This window comes from Labrus bergylta, chromosome 4, assembly GCF_963930695.1.
Source record: "Labrus bergylta chromosome 4, fLabBer1.1, whole genome shotgun sequence".
Taxonomy (NCBI): Eukaryota; Metazoa; Chordata; class Actinopteri; order Labriformes; family Labridae; genus Labrus; species Labrus bergylta.
The window spans coordinates 10154035-10174194 of record NC_089198.1 but is presented as its reverse complement, the minus strand read 5'-3'; the positions used below and the strand labels follow the sequence as shown (position 1 = coordinate 10174194).

Below are 20160 nucleotides of genomic sequence, written 5' to 3'. Positions count from 1 at the left end.
CTTTGATGAACGCATGAGACCCTGTAGTGTGCTCACTTCTAAGGTTTCTCTCATTTTCCCTCCTTCCCTCTAAACAGGCTCTCAAGGACACGTTAGCTTGCTTGTTTGTTTCCTAATCACAAGACTTTAGCATATGTCTTTGGGAGGAAAAAAAAGAAAAAGTAAAGTCCATGAATAAGGTTTCTCATTAAACTGCATTTCACAAAACGTGTTGTTACTTGAAAAACAAAGTGTAAGCTAAGCTACCATAAAGGAAGGAAGGAATAAACAAAAAAGGCTAATTTAAGCCTTAATGGGGTTAGAGGTAGGGTAAGCTAACACATGTTTAGCTGTGCATTCTTGCCCCTAACATAAAGGTAGACTAGAAGCTTTTCCAGTATTGTTTTGTATCTGGCATTAGGCTACACCAGATCTGCACCATTACTTACAAGCTACTGCTTTTGCTAGCGTAACAACACAATTAAGCATGTCAAGGATACACATTTGATACTTTAATTGTGAAAGCAAAACAAAAACATTACTATTAGTCCTGTCATTGCTGAAAAAAAAAGAAATGTTTAATAGCCAAATATCAGGCTGCTGATGACCGTCTGAAGACATGTTGTGATGATGTCATTTTTCTACACACAAACATTTTGCTAACAGAGCAACAGTTTAATTGAAAAGTTCAACATTTTGGGAATTTATATTTATTTATATCTTAGATGACAAAACATATCACTCTCATGACCTAGTCAGGATAATCTTATCTTATCCTAGCTTAGTGTAACAACTGCAGGCAGTGAGGACAGATAAGCTACCGCTGTCCAAAGGTCAAAATACTCCTACTGTATACACCTGTTATGCTTGACAGTTAACTTATCTGTTGTACACATGTAGAACATTTAAAATGATAATTCAAAGTTTCAAGGGGAGTTTTTTTCCCTTGCTCCACAAAAAAAATCTGTCTTTAAATCATTTTTTTACGTCGAGGTTTTTGCAAACATACTCGCGGTATGAGGGGGGCTGCTTGACTGAATTAGAGAGCTCTGCTAGCCTCTTATTTCAGTGCGTTTGCTAGGTTAAGTTAGTCGTTTTCTGATGTTTTTAACAAACACGAGTGATGTCTATCTCTTCATATAACTCTCAGAAAGAAAGCAAATCCTTGTACCTCCCATGATGGTGAACTTTTAGGTTATTTCTGTTTTTACAGATTGCAGCACTAGAGCGAAGAGCATAGCCTTGCAAAGCGGGGGGAAAAAACTGCATTCATAGAAAAACAGCTGGTCTGAGGCTGTTGTCAGTTCACTGGAACATGTTTAAATACATGCAGCTAATGTAAAATGTAAAAACAAAACAGGCTAATTTGTTTTTTTGACGTGTCTGTTTATGGAATATGTTGCTGATTCCCGTCAAACTCATGGTGAAAAGACTTTCTCATAAAATATGCAAAGGAACTCCTTAAACACACGTTTTTTTCTTTAGTATTTGCAAAATGTACAAGCTCGATTGTCAGTGAATTTGAGGGGCTGAAAAACATTTGAACTTTAAAGAGACATGTTAGTTGTTTCTTCACTTAAAGTCTTTCCACTAAGCTTTGCGAGTAGTTTCCTGATGGATCGCACAAAGACGAGTGGTATCAACCAGAAATGAGCAACATTCATTCAGGTGCTGTGGCAAGCTGAGCAGGTCATCGGGCATCAGTTAAAGACTGTGATGCGTGTGTAACTGTCGGAATATGAAGCAGAGTATTTACAAAAAGGTTATGTATGCTCACTGAAACCCGCCTGCAAGTTAAGTCAGGAAAAATTAAGCCTTTCTGAAAATTACACCTCATTTCGTCCCCCAGTAAAATGTGAAAAGGTTGTAAATGGTCCCTGAGCATTTATTGTAATCATCTTTACTTTAACACAGCTGGGTAAAAAAAAAGGGCATTATCAGGTGAAACCATTTTAGCCCTCACCTGCTGACATCAAGCAGAAGTTTCAAAGTTCAATTCCAAAATTAAATTCCTAATGTTTAAAAAAAAAAAAGAGAGAGAGAGAAGAGAAAAATTACCTCGTGGTCCGTCCTCAGAGTTTAAAAACCTTCAGATAAGGTCCTGCATATTCGTAAATGCTTTTAGATAGCCATTAAGAAGTTGTGCTTTTATGCCAGTATTCAAATTCTTCAAATGTTGGGCATCTCATTTTCTTCTTTTGAAAAGTTCATGAAAGTATATCTTGGCAGAGAGAAACCGTGACAGATTTTCACAATGCTTGGGACTTGGAAGCGAAAGAAAGAGACTGTAGACATTTTCAGCTGGGTTTACTTTACTGTCTTCTGTTGACAACAGCTGCGCTTGGGGCTTTTTTTATTTATGGTCTCTTTACAACATATTATACAGAGTCATCAAAAGTTGTTAGCGCTCTAGATTTATCAGAAGCATTAAAAAGAAATGTAAAAAAATAAAAAAAAAAATAAAAAAAAAATGTGTAAGAAGCTCCAGTCATTTGAAATAAAGGAAGGTTAATTTTTGCAACTATGACTAACACAGTTCATAATACATATAAAACACTTTTAAAAGGCTTTTTAGTGCTGTTTGTCTTATGTCAGGTGTCTGTGTGGCTTTGCAGAAAAAGAAGAAAACATTCAAACTAATCCATCTGACTGGATAGTTAAACAGCGACTAGTGAAACAGATCTCCAGTTATAAACATGGATTTTTCTTTTTTTTTTTAGCACCTCCATTCCTGTTATGAATTTTAAAGGAACATTCAAGTCTATGCTATCCACCCTGCATATCAAGCACGCAGATCCCAATCCATCTTTGGCTCAGGGTTGGAGAAGGAGCACCTCTTAGAGAAAGCTCTGGGGGAAGAGCCGGCTCTATCAGTGGTGATACATATGGATTTTTGGCTTGGCTTAACACGTCAGATAACTCTCTTCCACCAAAGCTTTCTCCTTCAGCAAGCACCTTCCTCCCCTCGCCTTTTTTTTTTTGTTTTCACTCCCTAGCCACATCGCGCTGAATCTGAGGCTAACCCCACCTTTATTCACCTTTAATCCTTTCTTCTTCTAACACTGCATGGAAAACCTCGATTTACCTTCTGCTCGAAACAGAAACGACAGCCACACAGTACCTTCCATAACACACGAGGTCAGAAACATAATCACATCTTTCATGAAACGCAACTACATTTTCTTCCCTTGGAAAAAACATGTTCTTCCTGTTGTTTCTTGTGTAAAACATTTCAAAATACATTATTTGCTTTACTTAGGGTGACACTGTTTTTGCTTATATCAAATCTAATTTTTTAACACTCTTAACTTAACACACATATACATAAAACACACGTCGTATTTGCGACCGGAAGAGAGCTAGCTAGATTATGAGTTTCTGTTTGGCGTCTTTAGCGAGAACTAAAGGCGAATTTCTGCCAATATGTTTGCCTTCCTTTGCCAGGAGGGGGCAGAGGAGAGCATTTTTTTTGGCATTCGGACCAGCAGAAACAAGACAGTAAGGTTGGCTTGGGGGAAGGGGGAGGGACGGGTGGGCCGGCAGGGGACATGCCTTTGGCGGGTGGTGGAGTTTTGAAGGGCGAGTGAGCTGGCAGTCGTCGATCATTGGGCAATACGGAGGGAGGGGTTTGGAGATGTCCGACTCAAGAGTTTTAAAAAATAGAAGAAGAAGAAGAAGAAGAAGAAGAAGAAGGACGAGGAAGGACTGAAGAGAGGAAAGAGGAGTCAGAGCATTGTGCTGTAGGCTTGGCAGTCAGATAAGGAGAGGCTTAAAGAGCGGAGTGGATTGTGTAGAGGCCTTTTTTCTGTGGTGGGGAATAATGCAGATCAGAGTCACCCGACGACAGGAAGAGGAAAGAGATGAAGAAAGGCAAAGACGTAAGGACAGAGAGAACGAAGGAGGAGTTCGGAGATGAATCCAGAGATGCGAATAACAAGAGGAAGGAGGAGAGAGAGAGAGAGAGAGAGAGAGAGAGAGAGAGAGAGGAAGATGTCGAGAGAGATATCCCTTCACCGGCACGTGCTATAATAATTAGCCTTGGGTTGGCAAGGAGAAACGTGCAGGCGGATTAACCGGACCTAAAATAACTCTGAGAGCACAGAAGCTGCACCTCTTCCCATAAGCCCCTTTGTCAGACTCCTGAACGCGCCTGACCGCCCTCTGTGGCCGTGACGTCATTCCAGGTTGTCAGTCACCGGCCGCCGAGTCGACAACGGACAGCCCCCCCCCCCCCCCCTCGTGCACAAAAACTTGCCTCTCTCTCTTCTTCCCCCTCCCACCTCCCCCCCCCAGATGGCTGAAGAATGTGCAGCTGTTACAGTAAGCCCTGTACGTTCTTATAGGGCCAGAAATAGCCCCCCTTTAGCCGGGGCAGGGACACGGGGCGACAACCTCCATTAGCTCAAATGTTGAGAGGATTGAATCACCCCGAGCTCCGGGGGCTTGAACCTCTATCTCTGCTGGGCCGAGAGCAGGAATCATATTTCTCTGCCGCTATCCCTCTCCTCTGCTTCTCTGTCTCTCTCTTTTTTTTCCCTCTCTATCTGAAGTCCAGAGTGCGCTCGCAGCTCCGCTCAGTGTGTGTGATTGAGTCGTAAACATTAAAGCGGGAGATTCAGGGGACTCTAAACACAGTGGGACGGTCTTTTCGGGTTTCCTCTTAAGGATGTTATGTGCATAGTTAGGCCTTGAAACTGTTTTTTAAAGGCTGCCCAATGAGTGCATATAGGGTCTCCTATGAGACGTTTTTTTTAAAATGTATTCGACGCCAATGCCACTGATATAGCAGGGCTATTCTTACAGCCAGTGCTGTCTGGAAAGAGTGGAGATAATAGGAAATAATGGGGGTTGCATCAGGCTGAGCAGAAAAGGAGGGAGCAGACTAGAGGAGTGGAGGCAGTCATGGAGAAGTCAGACCTTTATCTATGGGAGAGAGAGAAGAGACAGAAAAGAGGGAAGGGAATTTGAGAGAAGAAGAGAAGAGAGAAACAGGATAGGGCAGTTAGCATATAAATCACTTCTGTAATTTGAATTAACAAGAAAAGGCAAGAAATGAAACAGTGGAAGAGGGAGAAATGTGATAGGAGAGGTGAAGAATGGAGATCAGCTTTGAGGGGGAGAAAGTTAGAGTTTGACACGATGCCTCAAAAAAAAAAAAAGAGAAAAAAGAGAAAAAAGGCAAATTGGCTTGTCCCAGCAGCTTGGGTTTGGTGATGCATATCGGACGCACTTGGAGAGAGAGAGCTGGATCACAATGAAAGGAACCAGAAAGGCAAAAACTTGGGGAGTGGCTTTTTTTTTTTTTTTTGATTTTGTTATCAAACCCCTCGTCGTCTTAGGGGTCTCGCTTCAAATGGCATATCTTATGACCTGACAAAAGTAGTCGGGGGTTGCCGGCTGGTGTCAGAGATTATCACGGCATCTTAGATCTGTCGCATCTCATACGGTTGCGTCTACAGTCCTCGGCCTGTGACCAGAGCTGATATGATTTGACTCATTTATTCAGGGTTTGCCGTTGTAGTGGGTGTAAAGTAGGTTTGTGATTGAACTCTCCTGCTGCCTCCTCAGTAGACTTCCCACTCTCTTATCCTCGACCCCCCCCCTCCCCTCCCCTCCCCTCCCCCTTTGGCCTTCCCCCGCCCCCCCGATAGGTGTGTTATTTGAAGGTGAGCTGATTGGCGAGGCGGGAGAGGAGGCCAAGGGACTTTGACCTCCCTATTCCTCCCTCACCGGCGGGCGCCTCCTCCCCGTTTTTGCGGGTCAGCTCCAGCTCGATGGTCATCAGCACCCTGCCCGAGCCTTCCTCCCCTCCTCCTCCTCCCCCCACCTTCTCTGTCTTTCTGACTACGGCCCGCTGCTTCTGCTCGGGCTGGGACTTGGCCATCGCCTGGCGCACGGGCTGGAGCAGCCGGCCGGCGAGCCCGCCCCAGCCCCTCCCCGTATCCTATTTCTTATCCTTGCGCGACTCCTGCTTCTTCTTTTCAGAGGCGGCCGCCTTCACCTTGGAGGGGTCGGCGGGAGGCGCGGGGCCCTGTGGGGGGAGGAGGGAGAGGGGGTCGGGGGGAGAACAGGGGAGGAGAGTCACTTCAGGAGGAAAGGAGCGTAAGGGAGATAGAGAGATAGAGAGAGAGAGTGAGGGAGAGACGGGTGAGATGGGTGCGTTAAAGGTGAGAGGATGAGAGATGTGGTTAGCAGGACGGGTGGAGCTGTGTGAAGAGGAGAGAAAAAAAACACCTTTAGGAGGGGGGAGGAGGTGAGAGAGACATAACAAAGAGACAGGGGTGAGGAGGTAGAGAGACAGTCCTTTTAGGGGAGGGGGTAGCAAGTGAGAGGGGGTGGAGTCCAGAGCTGTAAGGGGGTGACAAAACAGGTATCCATGCGTTAGGATGGGACACAGTGGCAGGTAGGCTCCATACACCTGCGACAAAAGATCAATGACCCAAACTTGCACATGTATCCCAAACTTGGTTCATATTAATGTTTTTTAGAATTTTGTGCCGATAATAAACAACTTTAAATTGGACTTTTTGTATATAAAGTATCTCTAATTTCCCTCCAGTGTCTCTCTTGTCACATAAATCAGTCCAGAGAAAAGATTCATTCAGGACATTTTGGAAATAAAATGTTAAACCAGTAATACATTTGACTGAAAAGTGACATTGTATTTACATCTAAACGTCATTTTCACTGTTCTGCGTCCCAATGAAATAAAGCCATTAAAGGCTGTAGAAACTAAAGTCTTATGTGACCAACATCAAATAAAACCAAACACAAAATCCATAACCTCTTCTGAAATATTTAAATCTTTTTTTGTATTCATAATAAAGTTTCTGTTGCCTTTGAGTTTATTTTTCAACCGCAGTTTATTATCCTAATGATTGTGTTATTCAAATACATTTCTTCCTTGTTTGTTTTTTTGCTTTATTTCTTTCTTTATGATTTTGGTGCATAACTTGTTTAATGCATAAATTGAGAGAATGCATCGTCTAGCCAGGACCCTTTTAAAAAAAAAAAAAAAAAAAGATGATGCCTCCTCAGGCGTAATCATTAAACTTTAATCTTTCAACTAGATTTAACTCAGTGTACAGACACCTTCTGTAAACATAACATTTAGACTTTTACAGTTACACTCAAAACTAATAGATAAGTAGATCTATTATATTGTTTAGAAGACAAGCTGCACTTCAAGGCACACAACCCTGTTACATTCGTAAAGGGGAAGTATGAGGAAATTAAATAGTTGTTTACAAATCCTATAATGAGGCTATAAACGGGAGGAAAGATCAATCAATATGGATTCCTCTGTCGCTGCGGTCAGAGAAAAAGCTCCTCGACTCTCCGAGTGATATTTTTATATAAAGGCCGACGTCAGCTTGAAATATTCATCTAACTACAACTTATATAATTCACCCATTCACTCCCACTCATTCTGCATATTGTCTGTGCAGTGTCTAAAAAAAAAAAAAAAAACATCTCTGAAAAAGAAATCTATAAAAAAAAAAAAAGGAAGAGGAGGGAGGAGGGAAAAAAGGGAAGTAAAGTTAAAGTGAGGCTCTGCACTTGTGCACAACAAGTCCACGAGGAAGGAGTGGACAGGGTGGAGATAAGGTCAAGGTAACACTTAACTTTACAATAGCCGTGTGCCAGTGCATTAACCTGCGAGTTCACCCGCTGAGAAGTCTCACAAGTGCACGATAATGCTCTGAAGGAGCTTAATAAAACTTCACTCATACAGAAGGTAGCGCTCCTACTTTTTTCTCTGCTCCTCCACCGGTTGACCTAAAGGCCTGCATGCTGCTTTTTGAGAGTGAGTGAGGACATGCTGAGGAAGTATTTCAGTCTCCAATCCTCACATCCAGCAGGCTTGCTATTCACTCTATTACATCAGGTTAGTAGACGGTGGAAAGCACACTGGAGGCTGCTTCTACCCACTGAAGCCTCCGACTAATAATACCCCGCTGATTGCATTAGAAAATTTATCATCTTTAATTATGCACTGTGCAAAAGCAGCACGCTCTCTGATAAGGCGGCAATCGAGGCGGCTGCCATCCGACTCGATGGGGCAGCTGCACATCCCATCCGGTGTCGTTACCTTTCGATCATACTTACACTCCCTCATACATCAATGCATTGTTTACCATTATGCATCCCACGGCACGGCTCTGTTTTTGGTGCAATGTATTGCATGAGGCTCCCACGCTAATGACAGATCTGCCTCGTAAACACACAGGAGCCTGCCAAGGCTGAATGCAAAATCACCCCCCCCACCCCACCCCACCACCACCACCTTGTTACAGGGGCTGCACACACTTCAAAGGAGATGTGGGTACAGTGGCCAAACAGGAGGGGACCAGTGGGGAGGTAGATAGGTAGTTAAGTGGCCGCGTCCCCTGCTGCATACTAAAAAAAGAGACGGTTACAGGTTGAGGAGGGCGATTGAGAGGTGGATGAAGGGTGAGGGGTAGTGATTTTCTGTCCAGAACCGAAGCTGATCAGAACCCAGAAGACCTGAGGAGGAAGAAGGAGAGAAACTGGAAAAGGAGCGGGAGGGGAGGGGGGGGGATTGACAGAGCGAAAGAGGAGAGGAGTGGGGGGGGGAATTACAGACAGATAGATGCTTCTCATGGTCAGCGAGGAAGTCAAAGAGAGAGAGGGAGAGGCACGAGGTGGAGGAAGGGGAAGGAGGAGGATGCAACTGAAGGGAGGGAGACAGGGGAGGGGATAAAAGGAATGTGAATGAGAGAGAATGAAAGAAGGAGGGAGGGAGTTAGTGAAGTGAAGGGGAGAGGAGAGGAGAGGAGAGGAGAGGAGGGTGGGAGGCCATTGGGGGATGGAAAGAAGAATGGGTGTGTGTGTGTGTGTGCATGCGTGCGCAAGGCTAAGATCGATACCAAGTGCACTCAATTATCATTCCAGTACAGTATGTGTGTTCACTCCTGTGAGCTTGTGTGGCTGCAGGGTAAACTCCTCTCCCACAACTCCACCTAATGGGGACTAGCACACACCACAGGGTTCCTTTGTCTCGCTGTCTCCCTCCCTCCCTCACCCGCAGCTTCTTTTTCTTATTTTCTTTTTGGAGATTTGTAGTGCAAGGCCAGCAAACGGGAAAGTAACGAAGATGGCGCGGCTGATACAAAAATTGTGTTGTGTCAGCAGAGTCTCCTAATAAGGGCTATTTGATCAAACAACCACTTATGAGCGCACTGTGAAAATCCCCAGAGTCCTCTGTGTGCGGTGTAGCTTCAAGAGAGGAATCAGCTCTGAGGGGAGGAAATAAATAAAAATGAAAAAAGAAGGGATCTTTAACTCGGACGGAGAGGCTGTGTGTATTTCTTTTTCTTTCTAGAGCCGGGCTTTGCAGGAGAGTAACTGTAAATGACAACATTGTCAAATATTTCACTGTCCTTTCGGCGGCGAGTTATTTATTCATATATGCACTGTCACCCGCCGCAGGCACTTGAGAGCAACTGACTGCAGCTCAAGAGTAACCTGACAATCACACGACAGAAGAAAGGGAAGAAGAAGACAGAGGGAGGAAGAGGGAGGGGGGCTCCAGGGAGATGAGAAGGAGCGCTCTTGTTTGAGGTTTGGCCCTCTCTAGTATCGCCCTCTAGGTTTCGAGCAGGTGATGTGTCACCAGGAAGAAAGTTGGCTTTAAGAAGCGGATCTTATAGGGAATGAGGGGACATGATTTATTTTCTTCACTTATTCAATTATTGTACTTATTTATTTATCCATCCATCATCTATACTGGTTAACCCGTTCAGGGTCGCGGGGGCACTGGAGTCGATCCCAGCTGTCACTGGGCGAGAGGCGGAGTACACCCTGGACTGTTCGCCAATCAATCACAGGGCCTTATTTATTTATTCTAAAGATCATTTTCTGGACTTTTTCATGCTTTTAGGTCCCGAACATTGATAAAATACTTCATAAAATGTTGATCCAATAATATATATTGGTATAATTTGAGCCTGAAACGTCTCACTTTGGTAAGAGCAGCAGCAGTGAATCACCCTGGGGAAACTTTTTCATTTATTAACCACCTTGCTTCTTTGCAGGACAGTTCAATACAAAAAAGTTTCTTCAGAGATGAATTAGAAATCCAGAATGTTTTTTTTTACCATTTTTCCTTATGAATCTACATTTTCTTAATTTACATGTCAGAAAATAATCTAGTAAGTATCAGAGAAATAGAGAGATACTTTATCTTTATCAAAGCCTAGAGAAGCCCTCATCAGGCGTGCACGCATACAATGATGACGCATTATTCTCCGATTGTTTTCCCGAGATCTCCACTTCTGTTTGTCGTTATCTTGAGATGACTACACCAGTTTTCCTGTGATAACGAGTTTATTTCTTGAGAGATCGAGAAAAACAACGGAAATCAACCCGTTATCACAGGACAACACTGATTTATGGAGCTCTTCATAAATAAGTAATTATCTAATTATTTACCAAGTATCACGGGGGGAAACAGAGTGAAATAAAAACATATGGAAGTGTGTCCTCTCGGGGCTTCCATAGAAAGAAGATTATGAAGCAGTTTTGTCAGACAATAAGCTGACAGAACTTTTAATCATGACTTTAAGTAGATATTGCATTACACACGAAGGATTCTGCATATCTATTTCTTGCAGCAGATAAAAATCTATCAATAAATACACATTTTTAATAATGTTTGATCTTTTCATTTAATACCAAACACCAAAAATGAAGTTATTCTGGAAATATGAGCCAGGTGTAAGGCTTAGTGTATAACTATTTCACATTTTTGTGAGCAACATATGTGCGGTCAATTAATGCCAAGTTCAAGTTTGGCTGTGTCATAAAATCCAGAAATTCTAACAAATGACAAGCTGGATTTAAGCTCATAGAGTTGACTGTGATTACTGAGCTGAACCAAATCATCTCGCTCGCTGAAAAGACCCCAATTTCCCACGGGCAGTTTGGGCCACAGGGGGAAGATGGTACACTCCTTACCGCTGGCAGAAGCCTGCAGACACCGCCGCTGCTGCTGCTGCTACCACGTCTTAACATTAGCTGCTACCTGCGGCTAAATAACTCCCTGTCACAATGGCACCTTTGATCTCCTGCCTCTGATAACTTCAGAGTGTCTCTCATTTCAAAGCTGATTTTTGATTTGGAAAAACGCCTTGAACTTAAGTCCCGCGACTCTAACTGTTTGTTTTTTTCCCGCCATTATCAGCATGCAAGGCGTACAGTCGATTACAATGCACCCCCGCAAACCATCCAGCCCCCGCATTACCACGGAGTAATCAAACAGAACTTGCCCCGGTGCCTTGTATTCACTGAAGAATACAAGCCACCAAAATGTCTGATTAATCCACCACTTTAGGCTATCGCACTCCCAAGAGGAAAAGAGAGAAAAAGGAAATAGCCCAGATCCTTGGCGCGCAGCAGAGTAAAAAACCACTGATAACAGCCTAGATCATAATAGGCCCAGTGATTTTCATTTGACTCCCAGTGAGCGAAATCAGCAGCTCCCGTCCGTCTCCCCGACTGTGAGCAAATCTAGCCTCCATTCAATACCTCAATAGCATTACGGCTGTGACACGGCCTCAGCCATTTCGCAGCCGCTGGTTTTGATTTTCGCCCTGTGGCTGTTTACTCGCACCGTGCTGTTTGACCCCCCTGAGGGAGCTGAAGGAGGGGGAGAGAGGAGGACCAGTGAGAGCTTTAAAGCACCACATATGCTGAGAATCTTAACAGCTTGAAGACTGTTATTAAACGCTCGCCGGGCAGAGTTTGAATGACGTGTTATTTTGTTGTTGATTATGTAGCTTCGAGGAGGAGCCGGGTGGGACACATCAGAGCTGCCTGGACTGGCATCGGGGGGGGGGGGGGGAATGCGATTATGCAACCGCGCCGTTCTGCACTGTCATGTCTGATGTGTGCTATTGTGAGGCTGCGCTGCTTCAAAACAGATGAATATTCCTCTTGACAACACGTTTCCGGGGCGCCTTACAAATATCCCAACACCGAATGCCATTGTAATCTCTTCAAAAAAAAGATGCTATTTAGCGGCAAAACATGACAGGAGACGGAGCTGTTGCGTTTGGTGTCTGTCGACTGGAGGTGTAGATGTCATGGAGGGTGTGAGGAAAGAGGAAGAGGAAGAGGATGGAGGAGGAGGAGGAGGAGGAGGAGGAGGAGGGGTGTGACGGAAGGAGAGGAGGTGACTTGCCTGTCTCTGCTGTGATCCCTCTTTCTTTTTCTTGCCATGTTTGCTGGAGGGGACAAAAAGAAAGACAATGTCAGGATGTCGAATCTATCTCTCCCTCCAGTGGTCACAGGGCAGCATTGCCTGGCAGCCATCATAAAGAGAACATCAAGCTAATCTACGGGCCCCTGTCTCCAACACAAGCCCCGCAGCTACAGGATGTGTTATGATCTCATAAGATTGGATAGGTATAAGCAAGACGACGGATACATCATCTTCATGATCTGGTGGATTATCCACTCGGAGACCTTCACTTCAACTCTTTTTAATCGCTTCCTTTGGATCTTTGCAGTACTGTTTTTAGATTAAATTTAATTGCGAGATCATTATCTGTCTCTCTCCAGCTGATTTACTCCAGATCTAAACTTTGCACACCTGACCAAAATGAAAATGGTGACACTGTGACTATGCCAGCTTGGCCACGCAGGTGTCGGTGCCAGGGATGGGCTCTGGCTTCAGCGCCAGTCCCTGGCACAGAGCGGACTGGCAGAGCAGCGCAGGCCACAGGCCGGTCACTGACCTGACACTGAGGCTGAAGACGCGGCGCGCCACCAGGAACCTCATCAGGTAGTAGATGACCACAATGAGCACCAGCAGGCCCAGCACCACCCCGATGATGGCTCCCGTGATCACGCCGGCCTGGATGGGTACTGTGGGCAGAGGAGAGAAATTGGGAGCATAAAAAGGAGGATGAGAAGGAAGAAAGTGACACAGAGAGGTAGGGGAAGGTTTGAAATAATAAAGATGCTTTCATACAAGGGAAGAAAAGGAGGTGAGAGGTAAGCAAGGAACAAATCAAAAAGGGAAAAGGAATCGGAGATGAAAGAAGGAAAGAGAGCAAAGGTAAAATAAAGGTTGAATGAAAGATGAAGAAAACAAGTGCAGCAGAGGCAGAGGCAGAGGCAGGGAGGAAAAGATAAGGTAGAATAAAGGTGAGTGCAGGGACAGAGTCAGGGAGGGGAGAGGAGGGGGCACAAGACGATGGGGGGACAATGCGGGAGGGGACAAGACGATGGAAAAGGGGAAAGAGGACAGAAATGGGATAAGAAGGCAAGGAGGAGGAGGGGGGGATGAAAAGGGAGGCAGTGATAGCAATCTCAAAAAGAAAAAGAGATAAAATTGTAATTGATTTCATTTAGCAGGAGGTGCGGGGAATTCTAAACGAGGCGGCGCCACGACAAGTCTGTAGTCTGATGTGCAGAGCAAATTGAGATTAATTTCAGAGTTTGGGATGATTATAACAACAATTGAAAACAGTTGGCTCCTGATGACAAAAATTCACTAAAATGTGCCATATGGGCTCAGTGGAAAGCTAACGAGCAGACACAGATGTAAGACAACACAGGCATTAGGACTTTGGATTCGATTTTCCTGACGAACTCCCGCAGGACTCACAGGACTCCTTCTGTCTCACCCTTCTCAAAAACCAGCAGGCGAACGCTGGAGGGCCGGCCCACTATGTCAGGGGGGTTCTTGGCGTCGCAGGTGAAGGTGCCGTTGTCGTTGAAGTCCAGGTTCTTGAGCAGGATTGAGCCGTCGCGGCGGCCCGGGTTGCCCACAAACTCCAGCCGGTCCCTGAAGGGGCCCTTGTTGTCAACGTAGGCAGCACCACCGGTGTAGTGGAAGATCTTTAAAGGATAAAGAAAGCTTTACTTATTATACATGTGCAATGACATGCATTTACTTGAGGGTTTACTACTGCACCCATTGGTTTCTTAAGACACAATTTGAAGCCCAATGATGCTGGTTACCATTGAGGAAACGCTAACTTAACCTTAATTTCGACCAATCTTGTTATGAGCAAAGAGCTGGAACTGAGGAGGGTCTTAAGCCTCCTGGTAAACAGCTACAAGTGTACACCTGTCAGTCAATCCAGTAATTCTTTGCCTGTATATAAAACTAACAAGATCAGTAAAAATTCAACCCCTGTATGATTAACCAATAAAAAAAAGAGCTATAGAATTTTTTTATTTTTTTTTGTTCTAGGCTTTAAAAGTGTTTATTTCTGCTGTAAAAATTGGCATTTTCATATGGGAGCTAATGGGGATTGCTTTGTTTTTGCAGCGGGCCTCAAGTGGACATGCTAGGAACTGCAGTTTTTTGCACTTTGGCTTCAGAGATTGCCGCTTGGTTGTTGCTGTTGTGGTTTATTTGTATTTTATAGTTGTAAACAACACCATGAGACAAATGCATGATTCTGGTGTGCACCAGCAAGTGCTTCTTAATTGGTATCAAATATCTTTCAGTTCTGTGTTGGTCTCCACAATCTCCCGAGGGTTGAATTCACTCTTTTTAGCAGCTAAATGCTCCAGTGTGTTAGCTAGCAAGTCGCTACCTTTGTCCGTCTACTCTTTGGCCTTTGACAGGAAGTTAACGGCGTCTTTTTTGCTGCTGTTTCAGGCTGTGATGAAGCCCAAAGTCATAGCATTGAGAGTGAGTAAAAACATCTGAGTTGACCGACTGTAAAACCAAAACAATGTGCTAAAGGGGGCTAAAAGATCTCAGAACTAGCGAACCAGTACGGTCAGACGATCATTGTGCAACATCTTGTATTTATTTAATCTGAGCTTGACTTCATGTCTAGATTGAAGCAGCTTAAAGTCAAACATGTTTCAATGCTAGCCTGGCTGGTTGTGTGTCTAGTCAAGTTTGCCGGCTAGGAGGCTTAGCTCACAAAGGCTTTTCCCTTTTTTTTCTTTAAACATGAGCATTTCTGTAGAGAACGTATTTACAGTTTTTAAGTGAGCTGTCAAAAAGTATGGTTTTCATACCACACAAGTCTGAACCATCAGCTCTAGTATTGACAAATTTTGTTAGCCCGACATATAAGGGCAGAAGACGGCCGAACTAAAAGCTTAATGATTTTTCAGGGAAGCCTAAAGTGCCAGAGGCGTAAGCAAGGGTAAGTCGAGTCAAATCCATTGGTTTATTCAGTACATTTTATATATATGACGGACATATTCTCTATGTGCTCTGTAAGCTAAGTCGGTGCTGTTGCTGTAGAATGTACAAGGTCGAGGCCAAATTCAGCTTTTATTTTGGTGAACAAAAAGTTTAAATTTCAGTTCAGAATTGAAGGTTTGATGCTGAAAGAGGCTGCATGAATCATACGCAGCCTTTTTATGTGGTATGAACATATCAGGAATCTAGGGACAAATGCACCATGAAAACTGATACAGAGACATATGAAACTGTAAATCTGTCCCGGCGGGGGAAAGAAATAAGCGACAGATGATAAGTGGAAAAAAAAAAAAGGGGAGAAGAGAAATCTAGTTTCAAAGTGAGGGCACTGCGGGAGACGGATGAAAGCAAAGGAGGTGAGGGGAGGAGGTAATGAGAGAGGTGGGGAGGGACAAAGAAGGAAGGTTCTGGGGAGGAGGAGATTAAGGGAGGTGGACAGAGGGAGGCGCAGTCAGGACGGGGAGATAGAGAGATTAGAGCGATGGCAGGACGATAAGGCCGGGGAGAGTGAAATTAAAGAGCAGGAGGCAGGTGAGCCAGCAGGAGGAGGGGGGTGGGGGTGGGGGGGGGGAGCAGACTATGAGGGATAGTGTATTGTTTCCTTCTTAATACAAGAATGCAGCACTCAGAATAAATTGAGTATTGTTTGAGTGTGTGATGACATTTTAGATAATCACACAGAGCTGCATTCATCAGAATAAACTGGGATTCCTTTGTTTTTTTTTTGTTTTTTTGTTTTTTTGATTAATGCAAGTGTTGGTAAGAGTGCTCAAATAAGACACCAAAACCATGAATTACAACATAATGCAGCAAAAATGATCAATCCTGTTGTATCCTTGATATCCTGTGATTAAAGAGCTGCTGTCAGTTTGAGGCGGTTCTGGCAACCCTCTGAGGACAAGAGTGACACGTCTTTTCTCTTTTCTGATCTTGTTCCGTACGTGCGTAGGAAGATGTTGTTACTGTCAAAAGTCGCGTTCTTTAACAGTCAAGTTAATCGCTCATTGTGGAAAATCAAAAACAAAAATTGCAGTTTCTTCTAAATTGTCTCGTCTGACACCTACCCCGCGGCAAATGTTACAGGAATTTAAAAATAACCACGTAGAAACAGTCAATCCTGTCCCTGATGGGCTTGTTGGATTTTGTTGGTCATAAACAGGCATCACTGTTCATTTTAATCAGTTTCACAACTAGTTAAAAAGATTCCTCACAGGGGCTTTAAAGCTGCACACAGTTTGCAGTTGATCCCAAATCGGTCATAAATATATATTTAATTATTTGGTAGAAATGATTTGGTTGGAGAAGTCGTTCCATGTGACATCAGTACACACAACACCCTCCTCTGTCAAGACCCGTGCCCCTCTTGGTGCCTGGTATGGGCAGCGAGGGTGTAAACAAAAACGTCTTTTGACAAAAGAGGTTAGCCATTGTTGTCAGCGGTACTTGTCCGTTGTGCAAGCAGCCTGTTTTGTATTTCCTCCTTAATATTAATGTAGAATTTGTTGAATTTGATAAAAAGGTTAACTCTCAGATGGAGTAAATAACATGAGAGGAAGAGCAGCAGAAAACAGGACACTGTTCTCCTCTGCTGTAACTTCCCCCTTAATGACTTATGCTTAATATCGAGACTCTCGTCTGCAAACAGCCGAACACTATCTCCATTAACTCCTTTCCCCGACTTTCTCTCACTGTCCTCGGGAGCTGGGCGGGTGTTGTATGTTAGCTATCACAGCAAAGAAGCCGCAGAGGAACACTATGTAGAGTTGACGTTGGTCACATACATATCTCACCATATCGATATATGTTTGAATACCATGGCAACCAGCAGTCCTGGGTGCTCCATATTGTGTAATTTCTTATTTTGTAATTACCAAAATATGTAGGAAAACTCCTGCATTCTTTCTTAATTGCAAAACTCTTTTTCTCGAGGCAGCTTTTTGGTTGAAAAGAAGACTGAAGTTTTGACCTTTTTTTCTAAAGCTTCGGCACTTTTCGACGACATTTATCCAACAGTGGTTGCATCATTTTTAAATCTTAGTAGGTTGACAACCTTAGTAGATATTAAACACTACTTGTCATTTAAACTGAAGTAATGATCTTTTTAGCACCTTTAATGCAAGAAATCCAGCTTGAAGAGCTTGACAACATACGCCTACGATGTGATGAACACAGCTGAGCAAGGCTTTACTTTTCTTTATAACAAAAACATAAGAATTGTATTCACAGGTTCAATATTTACTCTCATATAATACAGATTAGAGCCCTGGAACTTCTAAACAAACAAATTTATGTAAACAAATATCTAATTAAAGACCCCCCCTAACAGCTGTACTGGAGCGTCACCTTCCTCATGCATGCCCACTTTTAGAGTGTGGATTTAAACTCAAATATTTGAGGGTGAGGAGTTCTTGAAGTTTAGCGTCATGTTTTGAGCTTTTCTACGTGGGTAGAGATTTATTCATTGCCTGATTTTACGAGGAAACTGTCTGCTTACCCGACATTAAAACGTCCTTACAGGATCACAACATGATTTGATAATTATACATCTGTCCAGTGCCACACTTTTCAGTCCTCAACTAGCCTGTAATGTGTGTGTGTGTGTGTGTGTGTGTGTGTGTGTGTGTGTGTGTGTGTGTGTGTGTGTGTATATGTGAATTACAGAGATGCTGTCCCGGGAGCCATCAGGCCTGTACGTCCAGGAGAAGGTGACGTCCTCGGAGGTCCAGCGCCAGGAGAAGAAGGAACAGGACAGCCGGATGTCGGAGCCCACCAGGGCGTGGCGCTCCCAGCCGGTGTAGATCACTATGGCCTGGGACTGCTCAGGCACTGGGACACACAGAGCAGGTGGATGCTTAGCTCACAAATGAACACATCCAACACACATCCAACACGTCAAATATCAGAAGGGTTGCATCGACTATTCTCTTTCTTACATATGACTACAATAGGAGTTACAAGCTGCAATACTGACTGAGATATCCAGACAGTAAATCCGGTTATGCTGTTGATGTAAATGCAATGTACTGACAGGCTTTTCTCCATAACTCACAACATGCATTAACATTTTTACAATCCTTACTGTAATCACAGGCACACAAAGCATTACTCACTTTGCATTTAATTAGTTTTTCTCCTTGAAATCAGTCACAACAAAGCCCACATACTTAAATATGCACCGAGACACACGCTGATAAACTAGACATTTAGTCGTGCCGGCTCCTCCATCGACTCAGACATGCACTCAGTAAATATTTGGATTATCACAGGAATATCGGTGCTGTGTCTCTTAAAGTCAAAGGGGAACATCATTTTCTCCGTTAATATGGATTATGTTGGCTTAATCACGGGCACACTGTTGATGCTTGGATAATATTAAATGATCGATGTTAATTCGGTTTGGCTGCAGAATCAATATTTTACTTCCCTTGGAAAAAAAAAATGCACTCAGCATCTCAAACAAGCAGCAAATCCCGTGGGGGAGCCGTGCACCCTGCCACTCTTATGTTAGTGAAAAAGCAGCATTTGTGCTTTTGTTCAGTTTCCCTTAAAGAATGTAAATGGGCCACCCTATACATAGCTGTATTCTAACATCTATATTTGCATTACTGCTCTCTTCCCCTTTTCAACACCTGGAAGGTAAAGTTCACCGCTTGCTCTGAGAGCCGTCCTTGAGTGAACACCTTTAGAGCAGACAGCCACCGCAGAACTTGTCAATGAAATCACGCTTGACGCTTTTTTAATTAAAATTCTGACAAAACTGAAAACACCTGACAGGCTTGGGGAGCAGACAAAGCTGTCGACTTGAGAGCAAAAAGTGTCTGCCAACCTTTGGTGGAGAAGTCACAATATTAGTGCTCTTTAACTTTGCAGGCTTAGAGACAGCTGGTTTTAAAAAGAGGAGCACCAAATCCTCTTATTAAGCGTCGGGTCATTCGTCACAAAGCACCATGAGGATGTCCTCTACAGGTGTGCTGATGGCTTTGTTTCAATTAAAAGGCATAAGATATTCATTTAAAATGCTTTGGTTCTGTGTTAAGCCAGTGAAGAGAGAGATGTTTCATTTCAAAGAGAGATCAATTAATGTTCTGCTTAGCCTGTTGACCCGTCTTATTATCATCAAGTCCATCAGTATTCAGGTAGGCACTTCAGAAGGAATAAGAGATAAAGCCCTCCTCATCACATCCTCGTTTAACCTTTAACCTCACATCAGTGGAAAAAGATAATTTCTACATCTTCACTATCAATAGCTGCAATCCACTGTGGGCTTTCTTTGAGACCTGATCAAAATAAATCTCAATAAAAAAGTTAAAAGAAGATCCATTCGTCTTTTTTTTTTTTACCTATTCCCAGGAGGACAACCGACGCCAGCGCCAAAAACGTCAGCATGGTTTCTGGTTTCTACGGAGCTCCCAAGAGACTTGATGCCAACGAGGAGTTGTGCCGACGAGGAAGGGGTCCCACTCTGGAGGGAGCGCGCGGAGTCAAAAGGAGGGCAAAGAAAGGAAAGGAAGAAAAGAGAGTGGATGGGGCGCAGGATGCCAGGACACGGGGCTTCAAAAACGGGACAACAACAGAAAACCTACTGTCCCCTTGTTTATACCCAATCACACCCCTCGCCCCAGGGCCCGGGCCCGGCCCATTCCTCCTCTCCACACCCCCCCCTCCCTCTCCATTTCTGCCCTCATTGAAACAAATTGCACACATTATCCTCTGAAGTGGAAGGAGGGAAAGAAAAACACCTGCGCTGTACAGTAGACGGTGAATTAATTGTGTAAACAAAAGGCAACTTGGGGGCGAATTTGCAAACTCTGTGCAGCAATACACCATGATCAATGTGAATGTGTGAGATTGCACTCTCACTGTGATGTGCCCCGAGATGAGAGGGGAGAGATAATCAACGGTTTGCATGAGCCGGGGAATGTGTGACGGGGGAATCATGATCATCTGCAGCCGCTCTGCATGTGCTCGCTGCTCGTATG

The 20160-nt window shown here is 43.9% G+C and overlaps 1 protein-coding gene across 5 annotated transcripts; it reads right to left on the bottom strand.

Annotated features, from left to right (window-relative positions):
* Positions 1 to 4516: 4516 nt before the first annotated feature.
* mpz (myelin protein zero) lies at positions 4517 to 19755 on the bottom strand. Of its 5 annotated transcripts, none has more exons than XR_010666310.1 (7): positions 19522 to 19755; positions 17841 to 18007; positions 13635 to 13848; positions 12741 to 12870; positions 12185 to 12227; positions 5710 to 6010; positions 4517 to 4902 (listed from the first exon to the last, which is right to left on the bottom strand). XR_010666310.1 is itself a non-coding variant. In XM_020652028.2 (7 exons), the coding sequence occupies exons 1-7, from the start codon at positions 19565 to 19567 to the stop codon at positions 4891 to 4893; spliced, it is 642 nt and encodes a 213-aa protein (XP_020507684.1). In that variant the 5' UTR covers positions 19568 to 19754; the 3' UTR covers positions 4517 to 4890. The 5 variants fall into 5 exon arrangements, 3 of the variants coding, with proteins under 3 accessions (XP_020507684.1, XP_020507685.1, XP_065809754.1); XR_010666309.1 differs by having other exon boundaries at positions 5807 to 6010; XM_020652028.2 differs by having other exon boundaries at positions 5981 to 6010; positions 19522 to 19754.
* Between the last annotated feature and the right edge of the window lie 405 nt (positions 19756 to 20160).